The 22815-nt window shown below is 34.4% G+C and overlaps 1 protein-coding gene across 1 annotated transcript in view; it reads right to left on the reverse strand.

The window, feature by feature from the left end:
• Positions 1-22815, reverse strand: part of LOC150102348 (poly [ADP-ribose] polymerase tankyrase-like) — a 1002656-nt gene that overhangs the window by 322142 nt on the left and 657699 nt on the right. The window contains 1 exon segment of the mRNA XM_090399561.1: positions 9600-9689. Within this exon segment, the coding sequence (XP_090255687.1) occupies positions 9600-9689 (90 nt within the window).

Below are 22815 nucleotides of genomic sequence, written 5' to 3' on the forward strand. Positions count from 1 at the left end.
TGCATCCCTTTTGTCCAATGTAGTCATCACCTCGTTATAATAAGCAAGCAAATTGCTAAAACATGATCTACCATTAGCAAACCCAAGCTGTCCATCAAAGAGAATTCTGCTGCTGTCAACCCAGTTCTGAATCCTTTTCCTCACTAGCTTCTCCAACTCCTTGACGACGACTCCAGATAAGCAGATTGACCTAAAATTCAGAACTTTAGCCTTATCATCCCCTTTATGATGTAGAATAATTATGCTCCCTTGCCCCACTCCTTTGGAACTTGAATCAATCTAAGATTCATGTTAAAAAGGTAAGTTAAAGCTGTTATCAACTCTATGAAACATTCTCAACACATGAGGTGATTTACCATCAAGTCCCATGGCCTTGTTGACAACAAGTTTACTCAATTCTTCATATACTTCTTGCTCACTCACCATCAGCAGTTCCTCCCCAATTCTGCATTATGTTACAATCATTAGAATGGAATACTTTAATGAACAGCTCATTCAACACATCTACTATATTATTATTATTAAGAGAGACTTCTAGGGAGTCAGGGACTCACCGAGGGAGGCTACATACCGCACTCACCAGCTATCATATTTGTTCTTTAATTCATACACACTGCTTGTACACACAATATCCAATTGCAATCCATTCTAGTCATGCACCACTCTATGAGAGAAAAATCTAGATCTCATTCCTTTCTTAGCAGCATTCATTCTTAGTTTCCAAGGATGCCCTCTTGTCCTTTCCCCACTCTCCATAAAATGGAAAATTCCATCAACTGAAATCCTGTATCACCTCTCAGTGTCTGCAGTCTACAAATTCTTAAATCTGTCTTCATAATTAGTATTCCACAATCCAGATATCATTTTAACACACTCCTTTGCACACTCTCTCCACTGTATTAGAATTACAAAGGAAACCAGGAGACCAGACCTGCACAACATTCCAAGTGAGGTCTTATCAAGGCCTTATAAAGAGACAAATTAACATCCTTTTCTTTATAAAATTAAGTGGATATTAAATTCAGCATTATTTCAAAGCTGAATATAGAAACTATAAAAGTTTCGTATGAAATTTGACCAGAGTGCTTATGGGAATACATTTGCCAGTGTTTACGAGTTGCCCTAGCCGGACCTTATAGGAGACATGCCTGCTATGACAGCATCCATATATTCGTCTCCTATTGGTCCATTTTTATAAAGTTTCACTGGCCTAACAGCTGTTTCAAACTGGTTAGTTTTCCATCACAGACCAGGCAGAAACCTTAACAGAGCAAAAACTCTCAGTACCATGGAACCTGAAACATCGGAACATCAGATAGATGCATTTCTCGTAAGCGAACTCTCAGTCGGTGCGTAAAAGTATTTACTAAAATAAAGAGCCAAAAGGGTTCACTTTCGCATTTCATATGAAACTTTTATAGTTTCTATATTCAGCTTTCAAATAATGCTTGATTTAATATCCACTTAATTTTTATAAATTTTGCATTGCTGAAGTGAAGCCATTTGGCTCTTTATTTTAGTAAATCTTTATATGTCAAAGTTTTATCTTTTGCACTTTATTTGCAATCTTTACTGCATGGCCCCTGAACTTCAACTTCCTATCTGATAACACTGCAAGATCTCTAGCCTGATCAGTTTTTTCTATAATATGAGTTTGGATATCTAATCATATCAAAGTGTATGAGCTTACATTTAATAACATTGAACTGATAGCCATTTTCACATGCCCACATTTCCAGCCTGTTCAAATCATTCCTAGTACTGCATATCAGCAGAATTTCTTATTACCCTATGTATCTTTGCATCATCAGCAAAAAGCTGTATGCACCTGTCAAATCCTTCCCAATGTCATTAATGTACAGACTGAATAACAGTGGACCAAGGACTGATCCTTGTAGTACACCACTGGTTCCTTTAAATCTTGCAGATTCACCCCCCCACCACCACATGTGGTGGCCAGGGTTAAAGAATAGTCCCAATGTAATCCATGAATGTCATAAAAGGAGACTAAAATGGGTACCCACTACCTTGGTGTATAGCCGGGTTTCTTCTTGTAAGGTTGGGCGCAGGGCTAACAACCCTGTCCCGTAAAACCTCAACTTGTTAATAAAGTCAAAAGGAAAATTAGCTGGATGGACTTCAGGGAACAACCTGGACAACAGAAAAAGGATTATGAATATTGGTTTGTAAGCTGGAATGTCTTGAGCCTGAACAGACCAGGAACATCGAAGAGAGTGTGTGAGGAACTACAGAGATTATAGAGTGTGGATAACAGCATTTCAGGAGGTGAGATGGAAAGGAAGTGGCACATTTGATACCAGAATACATAATATTTTTTACAGTAGAGGAGATCAAAAAGCCTTTGGTACCACATTTTTGGTTAATAAAAAATGGAAACACTTGGTTCTTGATTTTAGACCAGTTAATGAACGACTTTGTGTACTGAGAATAAAGTTTAAGATATTCAATATTTCACTTATATGTGCACATGCACCAACTGAAAACTCTTGTGAAGAAGACAAGATGAATTTCTATGAATTATTGGAGATATATGTTCAGGCACAAAACATGATAAAAATGGTTCTAGGAGACATGAATGCCAAAATAGGAAAGGAAGAGACCTTCCGACCAACAATTGGAAGAGATAGTGCACATGAAGAAAGTAATGAAAATGGCATGAGATTAATTGATTTTGCAAGTAGCAAAAATATGATCATATGTACAACCTGTTTTCCATATAAAAAAAAGTACATAAAGTTACCTAAAGATCGGCAGATGGAATAACAGAAAATCAGATAGATCATGTGATGATTGATAGACAACATGCAACAGATATCATTGATGTAAGAAGTTTTAGAAGAGCGGATTGTAATACGGATCATTACTTGTTAAGAATTAAATATAAACAAAGGATAAAAATTAATAAAGTAGGTAGAGGAAAGAGAACACCAAGATATGACATCCAAAAATTAAAAGATGGAAAAATCAGACAAAAATATATTGAAAGATTGAGAGAAGAAATAAATGAAGAAAATGAGGATGAACATACAAATAATATGACTATAGATAAAAAATGGGAAGGGATCAAGAATAAAATTACTAAAGTAGCTGAAGAAGTCCTGGGATTCAGAAACAACAATAAAAGAAATGAATGGTACGATTTAGAATGTAGAAAACGTGTTGAAGACAGAAATGCAGCTCGTCTAAAGATGGTTGAATGAAAAACTCGAGCAAATGAGAATGAATATAGAGAAAAACAAAAACAAGCCAACAAAATTTGTAGAAGAAAGAAACGCGAATGGGAAAAGGCAAGGTTAAATGAAATTGAGATTTTGAAAAAATACAGGACAAATTAAGAAAATGTATAATAAGATAAAGGAAATTAAAAGTGGATTTCAACCCAGAACAACTTTCTGCAGAGACCATGAGGGAAACTTGTTCAGTGGAAAGGAGGACATATTCAGAAGGTGGGCAGAATATTTTGAAGATCTCCTTCAGGACAAAACAAGCTTGGAAAATAACGTTCCAGAAGAAGATGAGTTTAACGAACTCCTGGCAAGTATGGGAAAAGCTGAGACAGAGGAAGCAACAGAATTAAACGAGGTGGAATTAGCCCTAAAGAGAATGAAAAATAATGAAGCACCTGGTGAAGATGGAATACCGGTTGAGCTATTAAAATACGGTGGGCAATCACTATTAATTATTACGGTGGGCAATCACTATTACATCTATGCCTGAATGGGACACTGCTATTATCGTTTTCCTATACATAAGAAAAATGACAAGTCTCTGTGCCAAAATTATAGAGGAATATCACTGTTAGCAGTAATTTACAAAATATTTGCAAGGGTACTGGCAACTAGATTGGAACCCTTTATAGTAAAAATGCTGCGCGACTACCAATGTGGCTTTAGGTATGATAGTTCAACAACAGACCAGATTTTTATAGCACGAACTATAATGGAGAAATGCTATAATGCTACGAGTTCAATATCAATCTGCAACATTTGTTTGTGGACTTTAAACAAGCCTATGATAACATCAATAGAGATAAGCTATTTAAAGTCATGAAGGAATTCCAAATTCCACTGAACTGATAAGATTAGTTAAAATGACACTCAGAAATACCATGGGTAGAGTGCAAATACAGGGCAAACTCACACCTGAGTTCAGGATTACCAAAGGATTACGACAAGGAGATCAATTATCAACAAGGCTTTTCAGCCTATGCCTTGAAAGGGTAATACGAAATGCAATTATAAACAGAGGTGGAACTATTACGAATAGAAGTCTACAGCTTTTTGCTTTTGCAGATGATATGGACTGTATTACAAGGACTCAGAGAAGGTTATAGACAAATGAGAGAGATGGCAAGGAAAATGGGACTACAAACAAATGAAACCAAAACAAAATACTTAATTCTTGCCAGAGATAAACAAAAATTGGGAAACAGCCCAAGTTTCACAATACATGAAGAAACCTTTGAACGAGTCCAACAGTTCAAATATATGGGTTCAGTAATAACAGAAAGTAATATGTCAGTTGAAATTACTATAGAATAGCTGCTGCAAATAGAACTTATTATAGTATTCAGTCACTATTAAAATCTAATTTGATTTCAATAAAAAGTAAATTCCAGCTATATAAAGTAATCCTCAAAACTGTACTTTTGTATGACTGTGAAACATGGACAAAGATCCAGAGAGATCAAAACCGATTACAAATATGGGAACGAAAGGTATTAAGAAAGATCTTTGGCCCAATTAATGAGAATGGATTTTGGAGAGTGAGAAATAACAAAGAAATAATGGAGAAATTCAATGAAGTGGATATTATTACTGAAATAAAGATGAGAACACTGAGATGGCTAGGACATGTTCAGCGAATGGGGATGATAGAGCCGTAAAAAAGGTCTTCATGTCTGGACCAGGTGGATCTAGGCCCAGAGGACGACCAAAAAGGAGATGGCGTGATGATGTGGAGGATGATTTAAAGAAATGAGAGTAAAGAAGTGGAGGAGCAAGGCAGAATCGTGAAGAATGTCCTGAAACAGGCCCAGGTCCTAAATGGACTATAATGCAAAGGAGTAGTAGTGGTAGATTCATCTCCCCCATATACCACTTTTTTTGATATCTGTCAGTCAGCCATCCTCTTATCCATGCTAATATTTTATAATCCAAACCCATATTCTCAAATTTATGCAATGGTCTTCCATGCTATATTCTGCCAAAAAACTTAGTAAAACCCGAAAGTATTACAGAGTATCCAGTCCTCTTATCTAGGTCAAATGTAATATTATTATAGAATGTGAGCAAGTTGCTAAAACCCAACCTTAAATTAGTAAACTCATGCTGTTCAATGCAAAACAGAGATTCACTAACCCATTTCTGAAAGTAGGCCCTAACCAATTTTTCCAAAATCTTCACCGCCACTCCTGAGATGCTGATTGGGTCGATAGTTGGATACATCAGTCTTTGCACCACCCTAATGCAATGGAATTACCATACATTCCTTCCACACCCTGTGGAATCTTCCATGTCCTGAGACTCCAATTATATAGCCTAGTCAAAGGAATAGCCAGTTCAGCTGAACACTCTTTTCGCACAGATGCCGATATCCCATCAGTCCCTACTGCTGAATTCTTATTAAGTTTTTGCAACAGTTCTAATACCTACTCTTCATACACCTGAGTTTCACATCACCATGTGAAGAGGCAGTGAGCTCAATGTTGCATGCACAAGGTTGATAGTTTTTAGCAAAATGAGCACTCATTAGTTGAATAACCTCTTCTGCATCTGTCACCCTCAGACCAACTGCATTCAGTAGGGTTACTCTTTCAATTTTAATCTTTCTTTTACTTGCAGCATATCAAAGGAATTCTTGTGAATTGTTTTAGCTTGCAATTTTTTTTTTATACTCAGACTTAGCCTTCTATACTACACTTGTGATTCTTCTGGTCTGCTTCTTATAAGTTTCAAAAAGGACATCATCCTTATGCACGGAGCATTCCTTCCACATCATCATTTTCTAATGAATCTCGTGCTCAATAATATGATGCATTCATTTCACTCCTAGCCTATTTATTCTTTGAACTCGTGACACATTCCAATACTGCATCATGTAAGTATTTTTTTAAATGCTTCCCATGCACTGTCAATATTCTTCCCTTCCAGAAACTAGTACCACTGTGGTGAACGCAGCATACTCCTCAGGCAGTTATAATTTCCTGCTTTGTAGTACAGCATGTAACCTTTTCTGAATGGAACATTCATAAACATAGCCACTTCCCAAGAGAGTACCACATGATAACTGTCACCAACCAGAGGAAGAATAGTCATGTCTTTGATTGAAACACCCTCTGACAATATAATGAAATCTGGCACTCCTCGACCTCTAGTTCCTTCTGTCACATGCTGCTTGAGAAAGTTCTCTCGCAATAGCTCAATAAATTCGGTTTCATTCTTCTCATGAGATTTTACTGCTATCAAATCAATGTTTGGATAATTAGAGTCCCCCCATTATATCCTCCTCAATGTTTATCATTCTTTCATTATCACTGACTAACATCATCCTCCTCCCATAATCTTTCTTCCTACTACTGGGCACATATTGAAAAAATTCCCTAGGATTTATTTTCTTGTAGCTTCGTTTTCTAGCTGCTGCTCATATTGCGCTATAACTACTCTTACCAAACAAGTCAACTCCCTTGCTTGCTCTTTGTAATTTTCAAATTGACTATTGCCATTCAGATTCCCCAACAACGCTTTTTTTTTTCCATTCACCTCTTTAGTCATCCATTTTAATCTCAATTATTTAATCTCTTGACCTTTGGGAAACATGCAGTCATTGCCCCTGTGAGGTAGTTTCTCAGTAGGGATAAAGAAGCGTTGATTTTCTTCCTATCCAATTCCTCATTCCATATCACTATAAGCTGCTCTTTGAGTTTGTCATAATCGCCCACCTTATAGTTTCACATATAACCTTTTCTCACAGAAGTTCTGATATGGCTCACTACTATCCATGTCATTACATCCTGGTCACTTTCAACAACTGGAGGAAGATTTGACACTTCATTTACAATAATATCTTCTGATGAGATAACCAAATCCAAGACCCTTGATCCTCATGTAGCCTATGTTACGTACTGCCCAAAATAGTTGTCCATTCATTCCAGTCTATATTACTGTAAGTGAAATTGCTCATAATGATTACCCTTCTCTTATTAGCTAGACTGATTTGCCTAAACATTTCATTCTCACTGCCTTCCACATTACCAGGTCTATAGCAACTCCCTACTAAATATTTCTTCCTACCCACCTCATCTACACACCATACTGCTTCAAAACCACTGTCACTATTTGCTACTTGCATCTCCATCCTAGCTTGGCACAACTCTCCTGCTATCACCAATAGCTTCCCTCTTCCCTTTTTGCCTTGTCTTCACAAAAAACTATATATCCCTCCGTCTCTATTCCTGTCAGAATGTCAACCATGGCTCACTTATACCAACGATTTTGGGGTGAATGAACGCTATCAATGCTACCATTTCATTCTCCTTGTTTCAAATACTGCAAGCATTTGTAAATATGCATAGTACGACATTTCTGTTACTATAACAAGTCTCAATGACACCACTTCTTGGATATGATTCCTCCACACTCACTTCTGTCCATTCCTCTCTATCATCACTGATGCTACACCCCTACCCAGACCTAAATGTCACCCCCACATATTTGACTATTTTAATTCTTTCTCACACGCTCACGCATCTACTTCTGTAACCATTATCTACACTTCTCGGACAGCGTCTCCCTGTCCACCAAGAACCCCCTCCCCCATTTCCCTGTCCATATTGTGTTCCGTCTCTCTCATTCTCTTCACTCATGCCACTCACCTCTTCATTCACAAACTTGCTTACCTTACTCTCCTACTCTTCCACAACACTTCTTGCTTCCTCAGGTCTTAGGTTCAGTTCAGTCATTCTCTCTTGCAGCAACAGTTTCTCCAAATGACTCAACCAAATGCATTCAAATGTGGCCCATTTCATTTCTTGAGCTCTAACTGTCCCTCAAATTCATCCCACACATTCACAAAATGAACTCCTTTCTCCTCACACAACTCTGCTGGTATACCATTTATAATCTTTGCTCACCTTCTCAACTCATCATTATCATACCTGGGTAACACACTGACTACCTTATCTACAGCAATGTTATCTTTCACTTTCCTTAACAACTTCCAGACATTCATCCTTACATTATCCTTATTCCCAGTCAAATCATTAGTGCCAATTATCACTACCAACTCTTTTGCTCATGTACTCCTCTTATCCAATGCTTCCATTTCCCTGCCCATTCTACCTCCCAGAAAACAAACCTTGTGTACTTTTTCATTCAACAACTCTAATCATTAATAAATAACACAACAGATTACTAACATATATAATTTTATTAGAATAATATTTACACCCTAGTATCCAAGGAATCTTTAGTATAACTTCTAAATTAAACAACAAGAACAGAAACAGTTATATTCAACAATGACACATGCAGTTTGCAAGTGTCATTTTTGAATATCACTGTTTCTATATATGATCTAATTAAGGGTCTAGTAAAAATAACTAACAAAATTTAATAATAATTAAAAATATAAAAAATAAATTATTAAATTTAAGTTAATTCTGGAATTTGCGAAGCAGAACTATATCGCACAAGGAAGAATTTAAATTTCATTGTTTCTATTTAGTTATGGTTGATGTAGCAAGGTCTCACAACTCTCTCTTTGTGTTAATAAAAAATTTATAAAATACAAGAAAGATTCTATAAATTAAGTGGATATTAAATCCAACAACATTTCAAAGCTGAATACAGAAACTATAAAAGTTTCATGCGAAAATTGACCAGAGGGCTTGGGGGAATACACCACCGCCACATTACGAGTTGCCCTAGCCGAACCTTATAGGAAGTGACGAACACTCAAAGTGCCGTATATTTGCCTCCTATTGGAGACAAATATACAGCCTAGTCTGACAGCTGTTTCAAACTCATTGGTTTTCATCAGAGACTAGGCAGAAAGCAAGAACTCTCAGTACTAAGGAATTTGAAGAGTCAGAGAGGTGTATTTTCCGTAAGCGAACTCTAAGTTGGTGCGTAAAGTATTTATTAAATAAAGAGCCAAAAAGGCTTTATTTCGGCGATGCAAAATTATATAAATTAAGTGGATATTAAATCCAACATCATTTCAAAGTCGAATACAGAAATTATAAAAGTTTCGTGCGAAAATTAACCAGAGAGTTTGTGAAAAAAAAAAAGAAAGATTCTTATTTCAGCTAATAATTTTAAATGGAAATATTGTTAATTCACAGGAATTATGTTTAAATATTGCAGTTCTAAGACTATTTGAACAGATATCATAGGTACTTAATGAAAACAAGAATGATTCTTGTTTCAGTCAATAATTTTAAACTGAAATATTTCATGGATTTATGGGATACCAATAGGTATGGTGACAGCTAAGAGTGAACATGTTTAAATTGAATACTTAGTTTAAACAGCAAATGCAAAAAAAACTATGTATTTTGCAAAAATATAAAAACTTACCTCAACAGCCATTGTTATTCCTTTTCCAGTGCCCTCAATATGGTCCAGAATATAAAAAAAGATACCTTGCCAATTTTTCTGAAGAACTTCCTATTAAAATAGTTATAACAGAGGAAAAGCAAATAATGGGAATTTAAATTTAATCAGTTATCATCAAAATGTGCAATAAAATCATGATACTTAGGAACAAAAAACATGAAAAGTCACATTACAAGACTATTTTCTGAATATCAGTTCATAAAATTATCCTTATTCTTCACAACAGCTCATATACTTGCCTTTCAGTATAAGAAACTTGTATGAAAAAAAAAACAAAAACAAAATGGTTGTGGTATATTTTGCTCAGGACTTTGCTATAGTGAATGAGCATGTGACAGAGTCAACTTTTTACTATATCTGATTTTACCAGTTTGTGAGTTCTTATTTAGCAAAGTTATACACAGATTCCAGAAATTTTAAGAGACTTTTCTGAAGATTTTATTGAAAAAAACTGAAGTTATGACTAGAAGCCACAGGAATCTTAGCCAGTCTGGACATGGTCAGCCTACACACAAATTCTTATGTTATCACATAAGATAAAACCTTAATATTGCCTAGCAGACTATTTCAGCATTTAGACAGTACTTTGTTCCAATATGACAACATACTATATGAAGAGAAAGGAAGATTGAGGAAAGGCTTGTTAATATTTAAATGGAATTCCTTGGATGACAGGTCTTGAAAGGATATCGTCTAAAATCAAAAATGTGGATCAGGTAATCTCATAGCATTTTACTCATTTCACCAGGACCACAGAAACAGCTTACTGATTTGACAATCAAATACTTCTCTATTCTGGATATATTAATCTTTATCTCCAGCTAGACCAAGGATATATAAACAGTATAAAATGAACAGAGAAATACTTTCATGTTAAACCTAACACTAAAAAGTGACACCATCAGAAACTTGAGACAAAGTATAAGCCACAAGTGATGAAAAGAAAAACCAGCAGTTTGAATACCTGAAGGATAACAGGTATTCAAACTATTATTAAAAATGATAATAATAGAAATCTATCACTAACATTTTCAAACTAACACCCAAAGAGAAGACATAGTAGTTAAGAATACCATAAATACAGGTGAAGTCACTTTGCTTATTCTGGCTGTTATTCTCTAGAATAACAGCCAGAATAGCCCAGGTTATAAAACAATAAAACATAAAAGAAACCCTCACACCTCTAAACAAAGTATCATCATTCACAATCACCCAAGCCATGTCTAACATCTAGCATTAAAGAACCCATCAGAGTACAGTTCACCAGTACAGCCACTCTGGGCTTGCAGACCATGCTCTGGATACCCGCCACAGAATACGTTTGAAGAAAGCCATGTTAATACACCACAGCAAATTTAAATATGAAAGATTATTCATGGAATCAGCCTCAACTCTAAAAAAACTTTCCAAACCTCAACAAATTTGGATGCATGAGACTTCCCCAAATTTGAGAAGCTTGCATCTTGAGAACTTCAACCCAACAGCCAAGACAACCCAATATAGTCCGCTAGGGGGCACTTTTAGGACTCTAGGAACAACAGTAGTTTTCTCTCTTCTGCTTCATTTGTTTTTTGTAGTGTCTGTGTGCACGTGTCATAATTGTATGTTCCCATTATTATGGCAATGTGACATTGCTGAAATATGGGAGGTATTTATTAAAGTTTCTTTTAATTAATATTCCAGTATACGTTGTAAATTCCTTAAATATTTAATAGTCATGTGTTACCAACATATAAGCTAATGTAGAAGAATTATGATCATCCACAGAGGTTCTATCACATGCACAGCCTCGCCAATACAGCAAACTAAAGCTGAAGATATCAAGACAACTAAATCATTTGACCTTCTTAAAACGCTGCCGGGATAATGAGGTAATCCCAAACTTAAAATTTAAGCACCATTTCACTTCACAGAAGGCTCTCAGCATTTATAACCGTGCTAGCTTTGTCCTACTTCAAGAACAAATTACCACTACACACGTTCTCCTAGCCGACGTAAACAAAGCACTAGAGAAGGAGCTTTCCAACACGCTGAACCACGAACTTTGGACGTTTCTCTATGACATTTTGTGCGCTTCGGCAGCAAAAGAATTTGAAAAGATACGAAGTCAGCACATCAAAAAAATTGAAAATTTGAAAAAGGACTCTATCTCCAAATCTCAACAACCACTCAATACTGTATTCAACCTTTCTTCCGTTATGCTGAAGCCTGATGCACTCAATGAACTGGCACGTGGCCACAATTCCGCCATATCTCCTAAGAAAATACTTGCCAAAGAAATAATGATTCAGACAGAACATGGTATCTGCAACCATCCAAACCATATCGCCAACAATATCAGACTGGATGTAAGCAGTGTTCTCAGCAAAGCAAGACCACCAAAAACCAACCTATTCAAAGGAGAATATAAAGCTCTACAAGAAATGAAGAAAAACAAAGAAATAATAATCACCAAAGCAGATAAGGGAAATGCCACTGTGGTTCTCAACCAAACCGACTACAGAGGTAAGATTAATGCTTTATTGTTAGATCAGGCTACCTACCTTACTACTGAGTATAATCCCACCAGCTCCCACATTAGAACACTCCAAAGGCTTCTTAAAATGGTCACTTCTTGGCCTGTGGAAGTTACAAATAAACTAAAAGCTTTTAACTCTAGATGCCCCCTCTTGAATATATGGACTTCCAAATTATACATAAACAAAATGTGCCATTACGTCCCATAGTGGATAGCATTGATTCCCCCCACATACAAATTTGCCAAACATTTAGCCAAAGCGCTCACACACTATACTGGCAATACACCATCACCTCAGCCCACTTCAAGGAAACCTTAGAGCTCATCCAAACCAAATTTCCTCCTGATATCTCAGCCCTATTTCAGTTCATAATGAACTCTGGCTATCTCGTTTGGCCCCTGGCCAACTTCTTTATGGAAACTTTTGAAGAGAAAGCCTTAAACTCAGCCCCACAAAAACCCACTGTTTGGCTTCATTATATTGATGATGTGTTTGCTATTTGGCCACATGGCTCAGATACACTCCACTCCATCTTAACACACTTAAACAACCAACACCCCAGAATCCAGTTCACCTTGGAAAAAGAGGAAAACAACAGTCTCCTCCCTTTCCTAGACACTCTAATCACTCGCCAGCCTGATGGATTATTGGTTTTCTCTATTTACAGAAAACCCACCCATACAGACAGATACATTCACCAGCAATCCCCCCCCCCCTCACAACAATATGGGGGTTATAAAAACACTATATAACAGGGCAAAATTATCTGTTCAGATGACAATGCCCTAACCACTAAACTAAACCACATCCTTAACACTTTCTTAGCAATGGCTACAACCCTCAAAAAATATTAAAACCAGTTAACCACAATCCCTCCCCCACCTTCATAACAAAGATTACACTAAATCCATCACCATTCCCCCCCTCCTCCCTATATCCGGGGCACTGCTGGAAAGTTAAGCAAAATCTTTAAAAAAATGACCTGACTTCTTGTTACACACCATATAAAAAATTGGCATCCCTTATCTGCTCCACCAAAGATCAACCACTTTCCCCAGACCTACCTAGGGTATACCAGGTCCCTTGCAGCTGTAAACTGTAAAGAAGAAAGCCATGTTAATACACCACAGCAAATTTTTAAATATGAAAGATTATTCATGGAATCAGCCTCAGATCTAAAAAACTTTCCAAACCTCAACAAATTTGGATGCATGAGACTGCTCCAAATTTGGGAAGCTTGCATCTTGAGAACTTCAGCCAAACAGGCATGACAACCCAATATAGCCTGCTAGGGGGCACCTTTAGGACTCTAGGAACAACTGTAGTTTTCTCTCTTCTGCTTCATATTTGCTTTTTGTAGTGCCTGTGTGCACATGTCATAGTTGTATGGTCCCATGAAGATGGCAATGTGACATTGCCGAAATATAGGAAGTATTTATTAGTTTCTTTTAATTAATATTCCAGTATACATTGTAAATTCCTTAAATAATTTAATAGTTATGAGTTACCAATGTATAAGCCTATCTACAAGAGTTAATAGTCAAGAGAGTGTAAGATACGCTTGTAGAATTTGTGATATAGACTGCTCAGGTAAATTCCACGTAGGTGAATATATTAAAAATGCACATAAAAAAAGATATCAGATAAATTTAAAAAATTCAGAAATGATATAAAAGGAAATCTTTTTCAAACCATCTAGATATAGAGGCAAAGGGTATTCCAAATAGCAACAACAATAGGAGGAGAGGTTTTAGTTAACAATAGGGGAAAATCAATATGATAATGTACTTTGAATGAAATCATGTTTTTATATTCTAATGCATCAGACTTACAGAGGAAACTAGTGGTTGAAATTATTGTAGGAATTTCTGATTCTTGGTTTAACAATGATGTTCATGACATCGAAGTATATATAATAAAAATTATAACGTCGTTAAAGACTAAATAGGAAACATTGTAATTCCTATTCAAGTTAGGTGTTCAAGATATCATGGTGCACAATATGCATAGAATTTTAATACCCACACCACCATATAGAGGAAAAAGCAATATTATAGGTTAGTTGCTTCAAGAAATAAGGAAAACAAATTTACAGTATTATAAACAGATCATTTAAACATGGGGTTAATGATGTGAAGAATGAAAGAGCTGACGACATAAACGGATAGTAAGTTTCTGAAGACACATGAATCAATTAGAGATGAGAGGATCTTGGATTTTATATCATTAGAATAATTAGAGATAGGTAGAATTAATTATTAAGAATCTATACTATTAAGAGGAATTTCTCCCACTCATTCTCCCCTTAGAGGAAAAACTAAGGAGAGAATGACAATTAAAAAGTATGTGGTGAATTTCAAAAACAATGTGATAAGAGAATTAAGAGGAATTAAGTAAAAGACATTATTTAACATAAGTGGCATTAATGCAAATTAACAATGTTAAGGGAAAATGTGGATAATTTAAAATTCACATCTTTTAATGCGTTTTTTTTAGCATTAATGCTAAAAAAACCGCATTAAACAAAAGTGATATAGCTGGATGAATAATCAGGTTCTTAAAGAAATATGATGTGAAAAGTCAGTTAAAGAGTACTTACTTATCTGATAAATCAGTTATGAGAAAAAAAAGTATGAGAGAGATGTAAGATGGTAATGCAAGATTTGAATAGAGGTACCTAAGAATGTTAAGATTAATTATGAAAAGTTTTTGTAAATATATAAAAAGAGGCAAGAATAGCAGAAATGAAAAACAGCTCCTTTGGAAGAATTCAATGATCCAGAATGGATAATTTTATTTTTATGTGAACAGAATATTTTTGCTGATGAATAATATAAATATTTTTGCAAGTGTATATGTGAATGCTAATCAGAAGAGAATACAATGCTTAAGGAACAAGATTTACATAACAACAAAATAAAGAATTATAAAATGATGATCTCTATCTACTTTGGTAATAAAAAAAAAAAAAAAAAGAAACGTCAAAGTTAACGATCAGCTTTTTGATTATCTCTTGAATCACTGAGATTGGTTGGAAAAAAAAATGAATGAATTATAATCATCTTATCTTTCAAAATTTATTTTAAATCATATATTAACATCAAAGAGTTGTTGAAATATTAGATGTTACTTTATAGTTTAAAATAATTTTTGAAAGATAGGATGATTATAATTATCTTATTTGGCAATGCTGACGTTTCCAAATTAGATAATCATGTTAAAATTCCACAAAAAACAAACACATAACAGTAGATGTTACGTGCTTGTTTACAAATATGCATGGGAAACAAAGTAATAATAAATAAATAAGATTGTGAATAAATATACATAAGCCAATCCTACATGTGGGAAGTGAATTTCATAGTACATGCATTGGTTTGGCAGTAGTAATTAGTCAGTATATGGTTGAACTGCCATTTTTCTCTGCACCCCCAAACAGCATAGTTTATCTGGGACTGCGGATGTAGAGTTAGTGTTTTCCTTCAAGTGCTCTGGTTTGATTCTCACAAGTACATCCAAATATAAACTTGACAATTCTCAGAGTCAATGCTATTGTCACCCTAAATATATTTCATAGTGGAATGCTAGTAAACAATAAATCTAGTCTAACTATCCAGACAACCAAGGGAGAATAATATTATTTGGCAGCAAAACCCAAATGCCTTATATCTCACATAATTATATTCAGAATTTCAAGCAAGTATGGCAAATTATATGTTCAACAAACAGAGCAATAAGAATGAAGTTTTATAACAAACACAGGTGAGTGTTCTTGAATGATGTAGTTAATTCTCTATATATTTAACACCTTTGAAGTATATTTTTGATGCTACTTTTACAATGGGCAAGTTAACCCCCCCCCCCCGATAATTCTACCAGAAAAGAGGTTAGAAACTAACTATAATGCTTCATTATCACAGACTATCTCAGAATTACATAAATTGGAAATCCTGTCTCCAAGAATAGACATGAAACTTTTTTTTAAGTTTCTTCAGGTTCTCCAATAAAGACGGTGGCAGTCACATCTAGCAAAGAATATCATTTACCACCTACAGTGAAAATGCATAAAAACTCACTTCACAGAGACTGCACACAATTGGAATATACATTTCCAAATGGGTTATTATTCTGGTAATCAGTACAGTGGATAGCAATTCAGTATCATATATTCAAATTAACACTATTATCTAGCTAATAGTTAACAGATTTAAAGAAAAATTAAGTTCCTTTTCTTTTTTGTATAAGACATCAACACTTATGCAGGCCAAGTTGGCATCATTATATTAGCATTTTGTCAGTTGGCAGAAGTTTTCACTATCTAATGTATATTTTCTCTTAAATATATTATCAGATCAATATGCTTAATCAGCAAGCTCTGCATCAATAAAGACCAGTGTACTTGGGCTTGCATTAATAAAACCTCTGTCAATTTTTATGAGAGCAGAGATAGTTCCCTACAATCTCTCAAAATGAATTGCTTCAACATGTGGGTAAGGAAAGAAAATAATAAAATCATTTTAATCAACCCAACTGGAGTATTTAATATAAGTGTATAGTGCAATCCTAACTGACATGAATGCACCATATTAAAAATCAACCTAAAAGAGGTCATAAATATATGCATGCAAGAGTATTATTGTTGCATCTGTACACTGTGTTTTGTTTTTGCTTGAGTTTTTGCTCCAAGTGTGAATTATAAAGGTAATTTAATTTAGGCATACAATAAAATGTTGTTTTTTGAAAATATAAAAAAAAATGCATTTGATTTTAGTTTAGTCAAACATAATTGTTTTGAATAAATTTGTTAGTTCTACTTAACATGGCTAGTGAAACTACAAAAAAAAAAAATTATCAGAATCAAGCAGCAGAGAGTTCCAAAGTTGGTAGACTGAAGAGTATGGCAGGATTAACAAAGACAATAAAGCAGCATATGTTTTATGATCCAAGATACTTATGTGCAGAACATCATTGAATCAGCATTATAAGACAAACCATAAATTGCTCCTTGATTAAAGTAAGGACGAACAGAAAGAATTTATTGCTCGGGCAATTAAAAATAGAAATATTCAGTCAATAACCTAATAAAATATACTGGCAGTCATTCAAACATAACTGCTGCTAGGTTTTTTTTTTTTTTTTTTTTTTTTTTTTTTTTTTTTTTTTTTTTTGCCTCAAACATAATTACCAAACAAGGGAAACCTTTTAGTGATGGGGAATATATAAAAGAAGCATGGTTAAAATGCACACCAGTTCTCTTTGAAGATTTTGAAAACAAGGAAAAAAATTATTTAAAGAATAAAAGATATGCCTTTGGCTATGATGAAAGATAGAATCTTGGAAATAGCTAAAAATATAATTCATCAGCAAAAAATAGATATAAAATCTTCAGGTTTAATTTCTCTTTGTATTGATAAGAGTACTGACATAACTGGATCAGCTCATTTAGCTTTTTTTTTCTTCCCCATTATTGTGTTGGGAATAATATCAAAGAAGAACTGATCAGTTTAGCATCATTATCAACAACAAAAGGAGTAGATATTTGTAACACAGTTGTAAATGCACTTGCTGAAAGAGAAATACATCTTTCCAAAATTGCAACTATGGATGGCGCTCGCAGTATGACTGGAGAGGAAAATGGTTAGGTCGTGGAAAATTTGTTCAAAAATTTGTTGAACATTTAGATGATGTTACTTATTTTACATAATGAGAAAATCATTGAAAAATAAAATCAATTAATGGCCATCGAATGGCTTTCAAAATTAATGTTTTTTACCAATTTGTGCTTATATTTAAATGAATTAAATGAAACTGCAAGGTATTAACAAGACAGTTATTGTCAGGTTTGATTTAATCAAAGCATTCAAAGCTAAATCACAAATTTTCAATTGTGATGTTATTTGCAATACCTTCAAATATTTTCCAAATACAAAAAATATTCTTTGCAGATCTAGAATTTCATGAAAAAACAGATCAAATTAAATTGACCCAAGAGTTTTCTGTTGTTATTCAGTTGATAACCAATGAATTTTCTTCAAGATTTATGCAGTTCAGGTACTTTGCAGAAACATCAAAATTTATTTTACATCCAGACGCAACATCAGCATATAAACTCAATTTGGAGATTTTAGAGTGGTTGAATATGGAAGACGTAGAAATGCAATTAATCGATTTTCAATCCAATTCTATATGGAAACACAAAAGTTTGGTAATTTGAGAAATGACTTGGAAATAATTGAAAATGATCAATTATTGGGAGTAATTGAAAATAATGCAGAAGAAGAAATAATGAGAATGTGGAATGCCATTCCCGAAACCTTCAGTTGTTTAAAAAAACAAACAATGGCTATATTATCAATTTTATCCTCTATATATGCTTGTGAGTCATTATTTTCCCAAATGAATTTTATAAAAGACAGTTTAAGAAACAGAATGACTGATGAATCTAGTTAGGAGTGTGTATTACTAAAAGTGACAAAATATGAACCTGAAATAAAGCATTTTCCATCCAATGTACAACAACAAAAATCTCCTTAATAAATAATTGATGTTGATTTGTACACAACAATGTGCATGTCAAGTTATGAGTTCATCTTTATGAAATTCTATGTTAATTTTTAAACTTGTCTCAATAAAATTCTGTTAAATGTCTATTAAAAACTGCACAGCAGTTCATGTCAGCAATTTGATAAATATTATTTGTAAATTTTTGGCACATCTATATCAGTGGTGGCAAGGTTCGCCACCACTGATGTAAACCATACGGATAAAGAATACAATGGAGATAGCATGCTTATTATCTGATTTTATATATGAATAAAAATGGTTGGATTTCAAATCAAACTAGCCTATATATAATTTATATATGTATAGGCTATATACTGTTCTGTGTGTATATATATATATATATATATATATAATGTCCCAATTGCTAAATAACTGTTGCATTTGGAACAGCTTTTCTTGTGCCTTTTTACAGATCTACATACCTTAAATAGAGATAAAATCTTTGTACTGAACTCAGGCTTGCTCTACCCAAGATTTCTCTTTTACTTTTTTTTTAGGCTCTTCTGAAGTATTCTTGTATAAATCTCTTTATACAAGAATATACAAGTATGAGAATTAACAATCATGTGGAATTTGACCTTCTGAATCATGCATTACATCAGCAAAAACATCTATATCCTAAAATTTGAACAATTCTGGTCAAATATAACCACACTAACTATCCATTGTAAATATCTGCGGTCAAATATAACCACAGATATACACTCGGGTCTCTTTTTATGCAATAGATATTCCACAGAAAACTGCATATAAAAACTCGCACATAAAAGGCCTAACTCACATTGAAAAATCAGGGATACGTTCCATAATTTTCTAAAACCGCATAAAACCAAAGTAATGACATAAAAAAAAGTTTATGAAAATTCAGGAAAATAAAAATGCCTAAGTTTATTTTAAAGCTTTATTCATTTAATTTTATTGAAAAGTACCATTTTTTTTAACATTTTGTCATCAGGATTATCATCGCTATTAGACAATAATATTTGGCAATGTTTGCGAACTTGCGTAAAATCACTTCTTTCATCACTAGAAGAGATAGTCAGTGCATCAGATGTGTATGGTAAAGGTTCTTCACAAACAGAATTAGCTTCACCCTCATTCTATGCTGATTTTTTCTTCTGACAATGTAAGCAGTGATTAAACTTTGCGATGATGATTTCACTAATTTTTTATACAGCTCGTCATATCCAGACATACAGTTCTTCAGCACATGTTGGAATTTAAAGGCTCATTCAGAATTTGTGTCATGAACAAGAAAATGATTTTCCAATTTATTGCGCACTTCAAGACCTTCTCGAATTATATTTGCAGTGAGGGGGACAGGTTTTTCTTCTGATTCACTATCGTTTTCTGGATCTTCGACGATATCTAAAGTTAATCAATATCCAATAATATCATCGTCACTTAAGGCATTATCCACAAGATGTTTGCATGGTTGCACTGTTTGCAATACATCCAGGCCAAGCTGCTTTCCAGCAAGCATTTAAAATTTGTGGTTTTATCTCAGCAAAGCAGATGCAACATGATTTAAGCAGTCCAAAATAGAAAATTTTTTCCAAACGTCAGTTACTGTTAATGATTCATTTTCTAGTTTCTTCTTTCGCTATACATTATTCCCGCATCATGCAGGGTCCGCATATTACTTAGATGCGACCACTTGTTAGTACCACTCAAAACCGACCTGTCGCCTAGCCTGCCGCTGGGAGGGGAGGATATATTTCTGGCTGTAGAAGCATATGTTCATGGGTCTGGTTTGCCTGCTTGTGAGATGAAAAACGCCAGATAAACTGGCGGAAAAAACCCTACTGCCCGCGCCCAAGAACTTCAAATCCACATAACCACTAACTTGGCTATGCCTGAGGAAGATCCTCAAAGTTCCTCACGTCTTCGACGGGAATCGAACCTGGGACACTCCTTCCCCAGTCATATGGTTGCGAGGCACAAAGCCACTAGGTTAACCACGTGGCCGATTCATTTTCCAGTTTATCCAATATAAACTGAAATGTGTGCTTGATGTAATTTTTTTTAAAAGTAGCAATTATGGCTTGATCTAATGGCAAAATAATGCTTGTTGTATTGGGTAGAAAAAACACTACCTGCACATTTGGATGTTCTAAATGCGGATGACTTGGTGCATTGTCAACAATTAATAAAACTTTAAAATCGAGAGCATTTTGCCTTTGTATTAGCCATCCAATGTACCGGCAGCTATTTTAGATCTTTGCCTTTTAGAGCACGTGGTCTTAGAAATCTATTTACTAGGAGGAGTTTCAACATTCGATCTCCTGATGCATTGCTACAAAGTAACAACGTTACTCGATCTTTGCTTGCTTTAAACCCATTTGCTTTTTTCTTAGACTTTGCGATGTAAGTTCGACTAGGCATTTTCTTCCAAAACAATCTCGTTTCTTCAGCTTTAAACACTTGATCGGGAATATCCACCATTTTCAATAATTCTGGCTAACTTCTCTTAAAAATTTTTGGCTGCTTCTTCATCTGCTGCTGCTGCAGCCTCGCCTGTAATCTTCACATTATGAAGTGCATTCCTTTTTAAAAACACGGTTTACCATCCTTTGCTAGCTGAAAATTCTTTATCAGCCTGGGAAGTGGAAGTAGATGGCTCCAATTGCTTCATCTGTTCATAAAACCGAAGAGTTTCTTCTTTAATTAAATAACCACTTATAGGAATTCTCCTTTGAGTTAATTCTTCAATCCAAATTACAAGTGCTCGTTCCGTGTTTTCTAATAAAGCATCTCTTGAGTACGATGATAATTTGGCACGTAGCTTTGTGCCAGAAATGACAAATTTTCTTATTGTGACTTCAATCTTTTTAATTGCTCTTATAGTAGATTTGCCTAAATTACAATGTTTACCAATCACCATAGATCCCTCTCCTTTTGCTAAGTGATCTAAAATTGCAATTTCATTTCCAAAGAAATTACTTTTCTTCGGTGCTTTTTCCCCTCCATTGGGCCAAATTTAATTATTAATCAATTAATAATAAAAAAATCAGCTAAATTAACAATTAATTATTAATGAATACATCACAAAATAACCATAAAAATTTCAGGATTTGTGAAGTGTTTCCGTCGTAGGAAAAGTTTGGGAAACGCTGGATTACCCTATTATCGGAATGGATTCTCCTTCTGTTGACATGGCAGAAGTGTCGAAAGGTCTCGTATCTGTGGGCGTGCACCACATAACTATGATCCACATAAAAAGAGACCCGAGTGCATTTGAAAAAAAAAAAGTCCAATTTCTGATAGCCTTTTCTACCACCAATACCGATATTTACTTGCTGTATTCCTTGATAATTTCAACCACTGTTCAGTTACTGCTCACTGTCCTGAATAATTTTCAAGATAATTACTCCTAATAATAATGTTATTCTTAAATGAAAATTCCGGTCTTCATTTTTATGTCATATGATTCCTTTTAGTACTCTTTCTTATATTTCAAAGCTTTGGAACATTTTGCCCTTTTCTTGATGTTTGTCTTCTAAATTTTCCAAAAGTTTACTTTTAAACACAACTTAGCTTTCTTAGATTTTTTTCCTTCTGGTATTGATTTCTTTAGGCACATTTTATATTTTCACCCATAGTATTTCTGCCATTTCTACCCTTGCAGAGAACTTCACTATGTTCTTCCCTGGTTGAATCGATCAATGATTCCTTCAGATTTTCCACTGGAATCTCTAATGTTTGGCATTTTTATCCTAGAAAAATCATAAGAGGATGTATATAATTGATTCCTTCTGACAGTTTTTCAGGTGACTCCCACTCATGAAAGGTTGTAAGCCTACAATACATTTGTTCCATAAATGGGATAAGGAAATTTTATTTTTATCAATTTTATATATATAGAGAGAGGTTTTTTTTTTTTTTCCCTCTCCCATCCAAAAAAAAAAAAAGAATTTTTTTTTGGATGAAAATGTGTAGGTCTATGCGTGAGCGTAAATTAGGATAGGATATATACGAGCTTGTATATACACACACACATGTATTTTTTTTATTTCTGATTGAATTTTTACACAGCCAGAGAACTATATCCTAGGCACCAAAAATGAAACATTTTACAAGCTACTTCAATCCTC

The sequence above is a fragment of the Typopeltis vanoorti genome, chromosome 10, assembly GCF_054136105.1.
Source record: "Typopeltis vanoorti isolate ZY-2024b chromosome 10, IOZ_Tvanoo_1.0, whole genome shotgun sequence".
Classification (NCBI taxonomy): Eukaryota; Metazoa; Arthropoda; class Arachnida; order Uropygi; family Thelyphonidae; genus Typopeltis; species Typopeltis vanoorti.